The sequence below is a fragment of the Telmatherina bonti genome, assembly GCF_933228915.1.
Source record: "Telmatherina bonti genome assembly, chromosome: 8".
Classification (NCBI taxonomy): domain Eukaryota; kingdom Metazoa; phylum Chordata; class Actinopteri; order Atheriniformes; family Telmatherinidae; genus Telmatherina; species Telmatherina bonti.
Genome location: NC_136626.1, coordinates 30,640,115 through 30,653,018, shown reverse-complemented (window position 1 = coordinate 30,653,018; position 12,904 = coordinate 30,640,115). Strand labels below are relative to the sequence as shown.

Here is a 12,904-nt window from a genome sequence, read left to right as displayed (position 1 = left end):
GACCACCTCTGTTAGATTTATTAGATGCAGAGAACTAAAGTTAAGGCTACAGAGTGAGGATGGATTCAAATGCTGCCATCTGCTGTATAATCCATACAGTACTGTAATAACCTGTTCATGGTTCCGGGGAGCTGGGGCCTCTCCCACATGTTGCTGCTGCGCTATTTAGAAAAGCTAAAAGTTAAATAAGTCCGAAAAGTTGTTATATTACTAATCATATGGACTTGGACATGGGTATGAATTTTATATGACAATTCTTACATTATTACAACAACTTGGGCTTTCAGTTCATCCCGTCTCATCCGGAACCATTGTGAAACGTTGGTCGACGGTCTATTTTCACCGTTGCACACAACAATGTCCACGACCACAGAGTTGAAAAATGATTTTGAGTTGGGCTGATTTGAGCCTGATCAATGTTTTGTGGTGTTTTCTCGCCTCGTGCTTTCTTATGGCTTTTTTCACGCACAGAATCTCGGCTCGTGTGCCGAAAACATGCGAGACGTCACGTGCCTACGAGTTTTTTCAGGATCTTATTCGATACGGAAAAACCAAACAAAACATCAAACGAGCCGACTGGCTTCGAGTGTTTGACGTTCCTAAAAGGTCAAAATTATCATTATTATTATTATTATTATTATTATTATTATTATTATTATTATTATTATACACCGAATTAAAAGCTAAAAGGTTCAGTTTAAATTCTAGCGCTTAATCAGGAATTTTAGGATTAAATGTGTAAAATGTAACATATATCTTTTAAGTTGACTTAAAAAATTACTGTACTCTTTTTTTCTGCCTTTCAGGTATTTCTGGCACTTTTATGCCATCTCTGTCGCTTGGAATAGTTTTCTTCTGGTCTTATACCTGAATTTTATTTATGGGTCGCAGTCTTATCCGTCATGGCTGAACGGGATATTAGATATTTTGACAGGTTCAACATACACCAACACTCAAGGTAGGATGGCAGACTCCCTAATGTATATATACATACATATATATATATTTATATATATATATATATATATATATATATATATATATATATATATATATATATATATATATAGAGTTGTGCTCATATTTATTCATTGACTAACGTAATAATAAATATTATATGAAATAATAATATTAATTATAATAAAAATTATAAAAAATAATAATAAAAATTATATGAAAATCATAACATTATTTTCTAATTCTGGTTCAATCAAAATATTTTTTTAAAAAGCAAACAAATAAGATAATTTATTACATATTATATAATTTATTACATATTGTATCCTTAATAAATTCATATTTTGTTGAACAATCCTTTAGTATTTCTGCTACAGTCAGGTTCCTCTCAGTCAGACTTCTGCACCTGTTGACAGGTATTTTGTCCCACTGTTCAACAGAAAAGTGCTCTAATTTGTCCAGGACCAATTTGTTTGTTTGTTTTTTTCTTTCTTTCTTCAACTCAATTAAATGCGAAAACAGTGTCTTATATTACTAAATTATATTTTTGCAAATTTTTTAGTTATAGTTCCATTCTTAAGTCTCCAGTTATTTGAGTGACTGTTGTAAATTCAGCTTTTTCTTTAATGAAAGGGTGTGAATACATATGACCACAACTGTGTATATATATATATATATATATATATATATATATATATATATATATATATATATATATATATATATATATAAAATTATTATTATTATTAATCTTAACACATGTTAAGATTAATACTAATCTTGCTAATCTTGATGCTGTCTAAAGTCCCACAGCTGTCTACTGTCTTGGTTCAAGTGCTGCTCTGCTTCCACTCCATCCGGAGGCTGCTGGAGTGCCTGTTTGTCAGCGTCTTCTCTGATGGAGTCATGCATTTTGTGCAATATGTGTTCGGGCTTGGTTATTACGTAGTATTGGGTTTAACAGTCCTCTGCTCGGATCGTATGGAGAAAGGTTAGATTGGTGTTAGTCCTCTGCATTCATTGACCTATGGTTGGTTCTACTGTCTGGTGTAAATGTTTGCTGTTTTTTTAGGGACTGGCACACTCCTCTCTCAGTTTAACTGGATTCATACCTGTGGGTTATTACTTTTCATTGGAGCCTCATTTCTGCAGCATCAGTCAATGGTCCTGCTGGCCAGGCTGCGCACTGGAAAATCAGGTAAGCCTGAGCAGTTGTTTGTACTCTATTTTTTTTGTGCTATATCTTGATATTGCAGAGTTTTCTATGGCTGTAGATATTTTATGTGGCACTAAAATCAGACCATCACAGTGGAGATATTCAATTATTGTTTTAAAAAGTGTTTTTTGTTTGGAGAGATTGTCAAAATTTGAAGTATATAATTATAAAGTTGTGAGTACCTTTAACAAACAAAGCATTAGGGTTCTTTTTGTTGGCCAGTGAGTCACAGCACCAACCAATAATATGTTTATTTGGTTGTAAACAGATTGGCACTTCTAGCAATAACAAAGCAACATTTTTTTTTTTTTTAAAGAGTGTTTTGAGGTAAAATTATTTGATTTCACAACATTACAACAAAGGCTTACCCCCAGTTATCTGTTTACATATTGTGCAGTTCACAGCAGTAACTCCTAAGTTCAAGATGCTTTCTTAAAACAAAAAATACTCCAGGGTGGCACCAAAGTGGAGGACTGAGAAGGAATATGCATTGGAAATGGAAATAGTTTGTTTACAGTGCATTCAGTGTGGTGGATGAGGCTCTGGAAAGATACCTGTTTTATATTAGGTGAGCAAGAAAAAGCAATAAACATGCCGGCAGAAATGAACTTGAAGCAGCTGCCATTATGGACGTGTTCTCACAAGAAATCCTCCAGAGTATTACCTGCTGTAATCAGACATGTTTCATTCATTCCTTTCCAGGCTTCTTATTAGAGCCAACGGGAAAGACTTGGCAAGAAGTCCTGTTTTAAAGTTTGCATGAATATGTTCAGCAACTTGCAGAGACTGGGTGGAAACTTCCAGGGATGTGGTGCATGACTAATTTTGCTATGTGTAGTTACTTTTGCCTGTTGTCTTTTGTCCCATTTTGCAGGAACAGTGGAGACCCTGACTTACAGAGTGCCAAAGGGGGGCTGGTTCGAGCTGGTTTCATGTCCACATTACTTTGCTGAGCTGCTGATCTACATCTCTCTTAGCCTTGTTTTTGGTGCCCTCTCTTTGACTTGGTGGCTTGTGGTACTTTATGTGTTCTTCAACCAGGCACTAGCAGGCCAGCTTTGTCATGAGCTTTACATTAGCAAATATGAGTCATACCCGAAGTGCAGAAGAGCATTTATACCTTTTGTGCTCTGAAAGATCTGAACTTGCCTTTTTTTCAGTCATCTGGAAACTGCAAAATCTGTGAAAAGTGTCTGAGATTTATGAAAAGCTGGAAGTATAATGTAAGAGCAATGACTTGAATATTTTCACCCTTGTTTAACAAAAAGCTCTTGATCAAGTGCAGCTCCTGAATAGCTCAAAGAAAAAACAGAATTTGTAAGTGTAAATGAAGTTTTAGCACAAGACTCTGAGATGTAAGCTGTCTCAGATTTATGAGGAAAAAATGCTGGTACTTAATGGTACTTCAAGGCATTCCGGGGGGGATACGTGAAATTTTTTGGAAAAACATATACCTTTTTATGTTTTCTTTAAAACATCCTTAAATAAAATAATATAAAATTATATAAACATTTAATATATTTCAATAAATGTAAGTGTACATTCATAAATTGAATTTAGATTTAGACTTACACCATTTTATTCCTCCCAAAATCCCACATTCAGACATGAATTGAAGCCCACCCGTTATAAGCCAAATCACATTCGTCAGTCACTGTCGCCTTGACAACACAAACGATGGAGTCCTAGTTGAAGTGTAGTGGAGATGTGCAAAACATTTGCCATTGTTTTGCACGTTTAAGTTTAATAAACTAAACACAAATGATAAATAGCTGTTTTTCATGTTTCTTTCTTAACCAAAAGTACTTTGCAGTGGTAGGGGTACTTGGCTGAAATTTTTTTACAAGGGGTACTGTGTTGCTAAAAGGTGGAGAACCGCTGGTATAGAGTATTCAAGAGAAATTTAACTCGTTTTCCCAGCGTATTTTAATGGAACTGACAGGGAATTTGGGCCCTATGAAAGACAATGACACAGACCCCACCACTCGATCGCTAATTTTAGATTTTTGTTTTTGCTTCAATTGTTTCAAGCTGATAAAAAAAAAATAAAGGAATAATAAAGATCTAGGGCTGTGTTTAACCCTTTATGAGGAAAGTGACTATTTTTGATCACTTTGTTTCCTTTCATATTCAGCATACTTTTTTTTTTTTTTTTTAATGTAACAACAGAATGGAGGTCTTGCTTCATACCAGAAGGACAATTTTAGGTTAATATTTCTAATCTTAAGTTATTTCCTATAAAGGGTTAAATCACAGTGCATATATCAAACTAGGTTATTTTTTATATAAATGGCTTATCAGTTTATATTAGTGCTATATTTTATTACAACCTTTGAAAAAAAAAGTATTTATTATTTTTAATAAAGGTTTAATTATTTTCTTATATAGTTTGTACATCTTTTTGGGCCCATATCAAGTCGTGGGGCCCTTAAAATCTTCCTAACTTTCCCCCCATACGGCGACTCTGGGAACTGATACCGACAATTAACCCGTCCAATCACAAAGCTTTCTGCTCAGAACGTCAACACATACGTAAAACGTCATACCCAAAACGGTCCAATCACATGCTCTCTCTGTTATTCAATGCGGCAGCGACATTTCTAACTTCCCCTTTGAGTTGGTTTTCTCGATCTGCTTGTGACGTGTATTATCGAGGAGTTATATTAAACTATGGTTATTCCAGCATGAAGTTTTCCAACTTTGTTTATGATCATTCGAAGTGAATGACGAGAGAGGAAAAAGTCGCGTAAATCGTGTTAAATCGGTTTGGGTAGCAATAATGACGGGGAGTAGAGATGGGCAGGCTAGCAGAAACGTGATCTTTCCACTCGTAGCTGTGTTGTTGTGGTCGGTCGGAGTTGCTGCCATTCAAGAAGAGCACAAAACCATACAAGAGCAGCCACAACCGGAGGTACTGGCTTTTACTTTATTATTACCAACTAAATGTGTTGTGGGCAGAGGAGGTATTTGGTTTTGGGGTGCTGATGTTAGCACCTCCGGGCTACCTAGCACATGCTAACATTGGGTTTCCGGGTGTAAAGTTAGCGACACTTGGTTTATTACAGTCCTTTTAAGTGTTTATTTCACATTTAAAACTATTTAAAAAAGAGGTATTCAATGGGGCAAATTACATTGTTCATTATTTCAGGAATGTAAATGACTTTGGATGGATGAGGGATGAAATAAAAATGTTATCAGGAATATAATCAGTAGATTGATATTTATGTAATATTTTGTAGATATGGCTGTAAGTATATGTATGTAGTATATCTGTGTGGATGTGTATATATGAATGGAGGTATATGGAAATGTGTGTTAAAGTGTAAATATGTGAATGTAAATATTAAGGAAAATCAAATCGGAAATTGGTTTTTTTTTTTCTTCACAACATTAAAATAGATATTTTTTTGTTTAAAAAAAATCTCTTTTTTTTCAAATAAAATGAATGCACTATAAAAAAAATTTTTTTGTTATTTTTATTGGTTTTTATTGATCTTTTAACTTGTTCTTGGGCATTATAGCAGTAGAATGATGGTCTGGCTACTGTGTTGTTTTTTCCTCATTGAAATGAAAAAATACGAGCAAAAAAAAGTTTGATACATTTTTTTGTTATAAATCTACAAAAAATCAGCAGTATCTGAGAATTGTGAGAATCGCAATTTAAATAAAATCGGCACCCAAATAAATCGGAATCGAATCGTGACAAAAGCATATCGTCACACCCCTAGTAAATATAGGTAGCAAATTGAATAAGTATGTTGCAATCTGCAGCGACAGAATGGAAAACTAGTTGAGTAGAAAAGGGTGGGAATACCAAATAAGTGTACACTTCTTCCCACTCCTTTTTCAAACTTCTTTTATCTAACAAATTTATTTAATTATCAAATTGATGAGGAATTATTATTATTATTAATATTAGTATTTGTGTTTATTATTGTTTACTTAATTAGTATGCATATGCGTGTATATGTATATATGTATGTATAGGTATGTACGTATATTTTTCTTATTTTCTTTCATTTGTTTCGAAATGAATAAACTAACTAACTTTAGTGAACAGCTGTTTGAAACTTAGCTGTTGTATTGACTTCTTCGTAGAAAGCATCGAGTACCCATCCAGTAGGTCCAATCATCTCTGAAGATGGTCCCAGCAAAGGAAACCTGGGTTTCATTCATGCATTTGTGGCCTCTATCTCCGTCATCATCGTCTCGGAGTTGGGAGACAAGACATTTTTTATCGCAGCCATCATGGCCATGCGTTACAACCGCCTCACCGTACTAGCTGGGGCCATGCTGGCCTTGGGAATCATGACTTGTCTTTCAGGTTGGTTAAAGTTTGGATATCTGTCAATTTTAAAATGGTCCGTTTCCTCCACAACTTAACAAAATTGACAATGACCACTCTCTCCTCTCACTCTCCAGTGCTTTTCGGCTATGCTACTACAATTATACCAAGGATCTACACATACTATGTGTCTACTGCTCTGTTTGCCATCTTTGGTGTAAGGATGCTGAGAGAAGGATTGAAGATGAGTCCAGATGAAGGCCAAGAAGAGCTAGAGGAAGTGCAAGCTGAGATTAAGAGAAAGGATGAAGAAGTAAGTTGACAAATGATTTCCACATTTAGAAAGACACTTCTGCTTGCCACGTCCAGCGAGCAACTCCATGACTGTTGCATATGCAGAAGTTACAAAAGCATCCATGTAAAAACCCCCATGACAATTTGTGATGATTTCAATTAGGATACTTTCTGGTGCTCCTATGTTATAGTTGGCATAGACCTAGAAGTTTAGCCTCATTAGCTGTCCTAAGAGACAACAGTTGTCACATGCTGAAGAGGGTTAGGGTCAGGGTGGCCTGCTGCGAAACAGACCCGATTCGCTGATTGTTTCTCTGCAGTCCTGTGTTGTTTCTCATGATGCATCAAATGCTTTATGTTGGTAAAATATCTAGATTGCAGGAAAGCGAGTCCAGCACCCGGTACCTTGTGTGTGACCTCCATGTTTTCTGTAAAAGTGTTCAAATTTTGATTAGTCTTACAGAAGAATAGCTTTCTGTTTTAAACAGTCCAGAGCAGATGACAGTCATAGGGACAGTCTTGATTATTTTCACACATGGCTTTTTCTTAGTTTGACAGTTATAACCTTTTTTTTTTTATGGATAACATGGTAAACTGTGTGCAGACAGTGAATTTTGTTAGTTATCCTGAGCACAGGCAGTCATTTCCATAACAGATTCAGGCTTGTTTTTAATTCACTGCTGCCTGAGGGCTTGGAAACCACAAGTTTTGCTTTCATCCATGTCATGTTTCCTGATCCATGGAATTTTTTTGATGGTATTATCAGTGATTATCGCTTTGTTTTTAATTAATTAATTTATTTTTTATATTTCCTTCCCACCTCAGAAGATATCAGACTCCCCAATTTCCACAGACTTTGGTTAAAATGCAGTAGAAGAATACATACCATCTTCCATTTGATTTAACATAGAGATAAAGGAGGTTTTAATGAAAACATTATTTGTTGAGTGGTTGCAGATATCAGTGTAAAGGGATCTTATCAACAAAACTGACCTCTGAACTTTGTCACACAATACCACAAAGTCCTAAGAACCCATAAGGGGGTCTAAGAAAATTAGGTTTTCATATATGTGTATATATGTGTAATATACATATATATATATATATATATATATATATATGTATGTATATATAATGTATATGTATGTATATGTATATGTATGTATATAAAAAGTTAAATTCTGAGAGCTTTAGAGATAGTACCTTTATCACCCTTATCCGTGGCTCTGTGATTGGATCATGATCAGATCATGACATTTTCACTGAACTGTAACCAAAGACTAGGTCACCTGAGGCCTGCACTATGCAGCGGGATTACCATACCTGGGATATATCTCCATTACCTGGGTTGACTTACTCCAATATTCACAATCTCGATAAGCAGAACCACAAAGTTGGCTATCAACTTAGTCATTAAACGAAGTTGATCGTGCTCATATGAAAACACTGGTTCTCCTGCTCCTACTAATTTATACCTGCACCACAGGTACACTGCAGTGGACTGTGATGCCATCTTCCTGTTTTCTCTTTTTTTTAATTCATTTTTAAGAATCAACCTTGAGCCTCGTAATGATCAGGTTTTTCTCAGTGCACCATAAAGAAAAGTGACTTGCATGAAACCACAAGCTTGCTTGCACAGGTTGTCCTTGCGTTACGTGCTTCTCGACTTGAATCGTTTCGACTTTACAATGCTCAAATGAATAAATATATCAATTTTAAAAAATCAAGCAAGTTGCGAAGTTCTGTATAAGCTCTTATGACGCGGAGGCTGAGACGACGCCTCAGTGCGTGTATATTTATTTTATTTTAATTGAAATGTCCATTTTAATTGCCTGTACTGTTTTTCCATTCATATGATGTATAATATGTGTATTTAGGGGGTATTTAAGGGTAAAAATCCAACTTAAGCAGAATTTCTGAGAGGGTCTTGGATGCAGCCTGGAGAATGAAACGGGGCTGGTTATTGGGTGGGGTTGGACGTCCAACCCCTCAACATTTTGATTGGATTCATCCTAACTCTAACTTTAATCCTTTCCCTAACCACGCCCATTTGACACCCAACACGCTCATTTGACACCCAACCACGCCCATTTGACATCCACCCACGCCCATTTGACACCCAACACGCCCATTTGACATCCACCCACGCCCATTTGACACCCAACACGCTCATTTGACACCCAACCATGCCCATTTGTCATCCAACAATGCCGGTTGGACGTCCAACCCCGCCCCCTCAACATTTTGATTGGATTAATCCTAACTCTAAATTTAACCTTAACCTAACGCCAATTTAACATCCAATCCTGCCCATTTAACATCCAACACAACCATTTGACATCCAACCACGCCCATTTGACACCCAACCACGCCCGTTGGACGACCAACCCTGCCCCCTCAACATTTTGATTGGCTTAACCCTAACCCTAACCACGCCCATTTGACATCCAATCCCACCCATTTGACATCCAACACACTCATTTGACATCCAACCACGCCCATTTGGCACCCAACACGCCCATTTGACATCCAACCATGCCCGTTGGACATCCAACCTCACCTAATATCCAAGCCCACCCCATTGTGCAGCCGGGGTTTATTGGAACTTCTTGTGTCGCTGCAGCGTAGGAACAGAACTCGTTCGTAAACCGAGGACTGCTTGTATAACTTTGTCCGTCGGCAGGTCTCCATCACACATTAAAGCCATTCCCATGCAGGAAGACATGATGAAGAATTCAGTCAAATGAGTGGAAAATGGTGACGGTTAATTTCTGTTGTCGTCCGATGTCTGCAGCTTCAGCGGTCTAAACTCGTCAACGGAGCTCCAGATGTGGAGGCCGGCTTGGGAACGGTCCTACCTCAGCAGAAGTGGTACAGCTGCATCTCGCCCATCTTCATCCAAGCCTTCACCCTCACCTTCCTCGCAGAGTGGGGAGACCGCTCTCAGCTGACCACCATTATTCTGGCAGCGCGAGAGGTTTGTTACATTTATCCTGAGCCACGACTGTGTTTTAATATCTTATGGTATGTCTGACAATATTGGTTTTATAGCCGGAACAGGAGACAGAAGCTTTGAACCAGACGGCTCAGTGCAGATAATAGACATGTTGCAACTGGATTGTGTCATTTTTCAGGCATTTTCGATATGAAAGGGTTTTATTTCCCTTTGTAAATTCCCAGGATCCTTTTGGAGTCGCAGTGGGAGGCACATTTGGACACTGTCTGTGTACAGGCCTGGCTGTGATAGGAGGAAGAATGATCGCTCAGAAAATATCTGTGAGAACAGGTGAGATGTTCTTTACTGTCGGCTTATTCCACTTAAGTCTTTTATTCGATTTGCCCACTTTGTTTGTTGTTTTTGACATTACAGCGTAGTATTTGTTAATAAATGAGGTCACTTTACATGATTCGACTTTCAATTTCCCAAGAAATGTGCAGAAACTTTGCCAGAGGTGAAAGTTCAGGATTGATCTTAAGATGTGCAATTCTTAAACCTCCAAAATATGAACGAAGGCAAATTGATTCAACTTGCTCAAAAACTAGTTATTCTTCCATTTCCTGCATTGGAGAAAGGAGATAAATGGATCCTTTAATGGAAGGAAATCCATGTTTGTTACACTTTTGGGAAAACAGAATTTAAACAAAATATTTAACCTTCATTACTGCAAAAATAGGTTTTTTTGTTCTGTTTATGATAAATCCCCACTGTTAATATCTTTAGTTGTCATAAGCCTGGTTTTTTTTTTTTGAGTCGGGCTGTTTTGATGGGTTCTCAAGGATCCTAGTGAAGTAACTTGTCCATACAGAATTAGTTTTGATTCCTGTTTGTTGTTCATTTCATGCATCTGTGTAGTCCAGGGGTGTGCAAATCCGGTCCTAGCAGTCCTGCAAGTGCTGGGGGTTTCTTTGCTGCAACACACCCGACACAGATCAGACTAAATTTGCAGACTGGTGCAGAGCTTGATATTAAGATCAGGTGTGTTGGAGCAGGGAAACTCCCAACATTTGCAAGACTGCAGCCTTGAGGACCAGAGGTGTCCACCCCTGGTGTAGCATCTTCTATAGCAGGACTCTTTAACTCTGGTCCTCAAGGGTCACAGTCCTGCAGGCTTTAGATGTTTTCCTGCCTCAACACACCTGAATAAAATGAACGAGTCATCATGCAGAACTTTACAAGCTCTCAGCTCCATTTCATTTGAATCTGATGTGTTGAAGCAGGGAAGCAGCTAAGCCTTTGCAGCAGCGCCCCCTTCTTTCTGGACCTCCTTCCCTCTCAGCCTGATATCGGCTGAGTCAGTGATAAAACGCATCTTAAGATGCATCTTTTTAATCATGCTTTTACTTTCATTTGCTTCTGGGTTTTTTATGTTAAGTTTTTGTGTTTTATTGTGAAGTGCTTTGTGATTTTTATTGAAAAAAATATATATATATATATATATATATATATATATATATATATATATATATAAATAAATTTACTTCATCTTTTTTCAGAAAAGAAATCACAGAAAGCTTTTTTTATGTCAAACTGAATCGATTTCTTTTGTTTCCACAGTTACAATCATTGGAGGGATTGTTTTTCTGGCGTTTGCGTTTTCCGCCCTGTTCATCAAGCCGGAAGCTGGACTCTAATCTGATGAGACTTTTCAGTTTACTTTGTAAATATGTGTAAAATATAGTTAAGTTGTTGTAGGGTCTTTAGTTTAGACGTGGTGTGTGTGTGTGTGTGTGTGTGTCTAAGAGGAGAATCTGACAGGTTAAACAGATTAAAATCCTCTCTGTCTCCTTGGAAAGCCTTTGTTCTTTTACCGTCTGAATCAGTGAGATTCCTCAGCCAGGTGGAGGTTAGCATTTAATAAAGCCCACAAGCGTCAACCTGCTGTTGGCAAATTCTTGTAAGTGGTTCGGCTGTTTGACGGCCAAGAAGTGTTTTGTAGTCAAGAAGATGGGCACAACGTTAGAAAAGAAAACACAAGTTCTCAACTCGTCTGAAACGCCTGAAGAGAAAGAGAGCAGAGAGTTGCAGGGTGGGACAGATGGCAGCTGGGGGAGGAGTCAGGACTCTTGTTCCCATCTGAAACCAATCGCTGCCCTCTAACTGCAGCTGAGCTGCTCTGAAACGTAACCAGGCAGACTTTATTCATTCAACCATCTTAGTTCTGCTCTTCATCTTCTTGGAAATCTTTGTTTTTAAACATTGAATGTTAAATTTTTACATTTTGATTTCAGAAGTCTACTCGTATACAGAGCTGTGTGGCCAGCGTTCAGAGCTGATGTCGCTCTGTCGTTTTCACCTTCGTCCCTTTTAGTGACACTTTGCTCCATGCGTTGAAAACCCATAAGATGTGAGCCCACTTTGAAGGGAAACCAGCAGCACATATAACCTTTTTGTGTGTGTTCTGATGTAAAGATATATTTTAGGCAAAGATTGCATACCTCCTATTTATTTTTGCATAGGAGCCGACCTGAACCACTGACTGCCTGTCCCCCCCCCCCCAGACGTATGTGGGAAGATTCACATTTCGAGGCCACAAACACAGTTCTGCTGAGTTCTATAATGTTGTACTCCCATTTTGAAGTCAGATAATGAAAAATCCTGATCCTGTATGGACCTACCATCTCCAAATTTTATGCTTACAGCACCAATAGTTCAGGTACAGAATAAGTCATCTCTCCTACAAACAGTGGAAGTCACTCCTTTTTCTTGTGTTGTAGCTGATGGGACTAAACATCCCAACCTATATTTATTTATCTTAATTCTGTTTCCTTTTAGGCATATGTACTGTAGACACAGAATGGGAAAAATCTCTGTAAGCGAGGGATTGAAAAGTGGTTTTTAAACTGGCTGAAGCTGCATTGTCAATATTTGACAGGCTGTGAATACTTCTGTTTGTCATATGGCGGGTAAGATACCAATAAACCTGAACTGCTGAATTGTTTCATGTCTGATCTTGAATCATTTCTAATAATCACTACTGTTTGGCTTCAATGGCAATTCTTAGACTTCTGGAATGAAAAGAAGTTTTAAGATTCGACAACAGAGAAATTTCATAGTTTTTATTTTGATAGGGGGATAACGACATATTTCATTAAAAAAAAAAAAGTTTATAAAGGATTTGGATCAAGAAATAAATAAGGCAGCACATTTGTTG

The 12,904-nt window shown here is 37.4% G+C and overlaps 2 protein-coding genes across 2 annotated transcripts; both read left to right on the top strand.

The window, feature by feature from the left end:
* Positions 1–370: 370 nt before the first annotated feature.
* Positions 371–3,867, top strand: srd5a3 (steroid 5 alpha-reductase 3). Its single transcript, XM_079244622.1, has 5 exons — positions 371–606; positions 807–958; positions 1,763–1,948; positions 2,030–2,155; positions 3,048–3,867. Exons 1-5 carry the CDS (start codon positions 383–385, stop codon positions 3,305–3,307), a joined length of 948 nt encoding a protein of 315 aa, XP_079100748.1. The 5' UTR covers positions 371–382; the 3' UTR covers positions 3,308–3,867.
* An 885-nt stretch (positions 3,868–4,752) lies between these two features.
* On the top strand, positions 4,753–12,686 carry tmem165 (transmembrane protein 165). The gene is made up of 6 exons (XM_079245279.1): positions 4,753–5,084; positions 6,272–6,497; positions 6,596–6,771; positions 9,547–9,729; positions 9,933–10,038; positions 11,308–12,686. Exons 1-6 carry the CDS (start codon positions 4,953–4,955, stop codon positions 11,382–11,384), a joined length of 900 nt encoding a protein of 299 aa, XP_079101405.1. The 5' UTR covers positions 4,753–4,952; the 3' UTR covers positions 11,385–12,686.
* Positions 12,687–12,904: the final 218 nt, after the last annotated feature.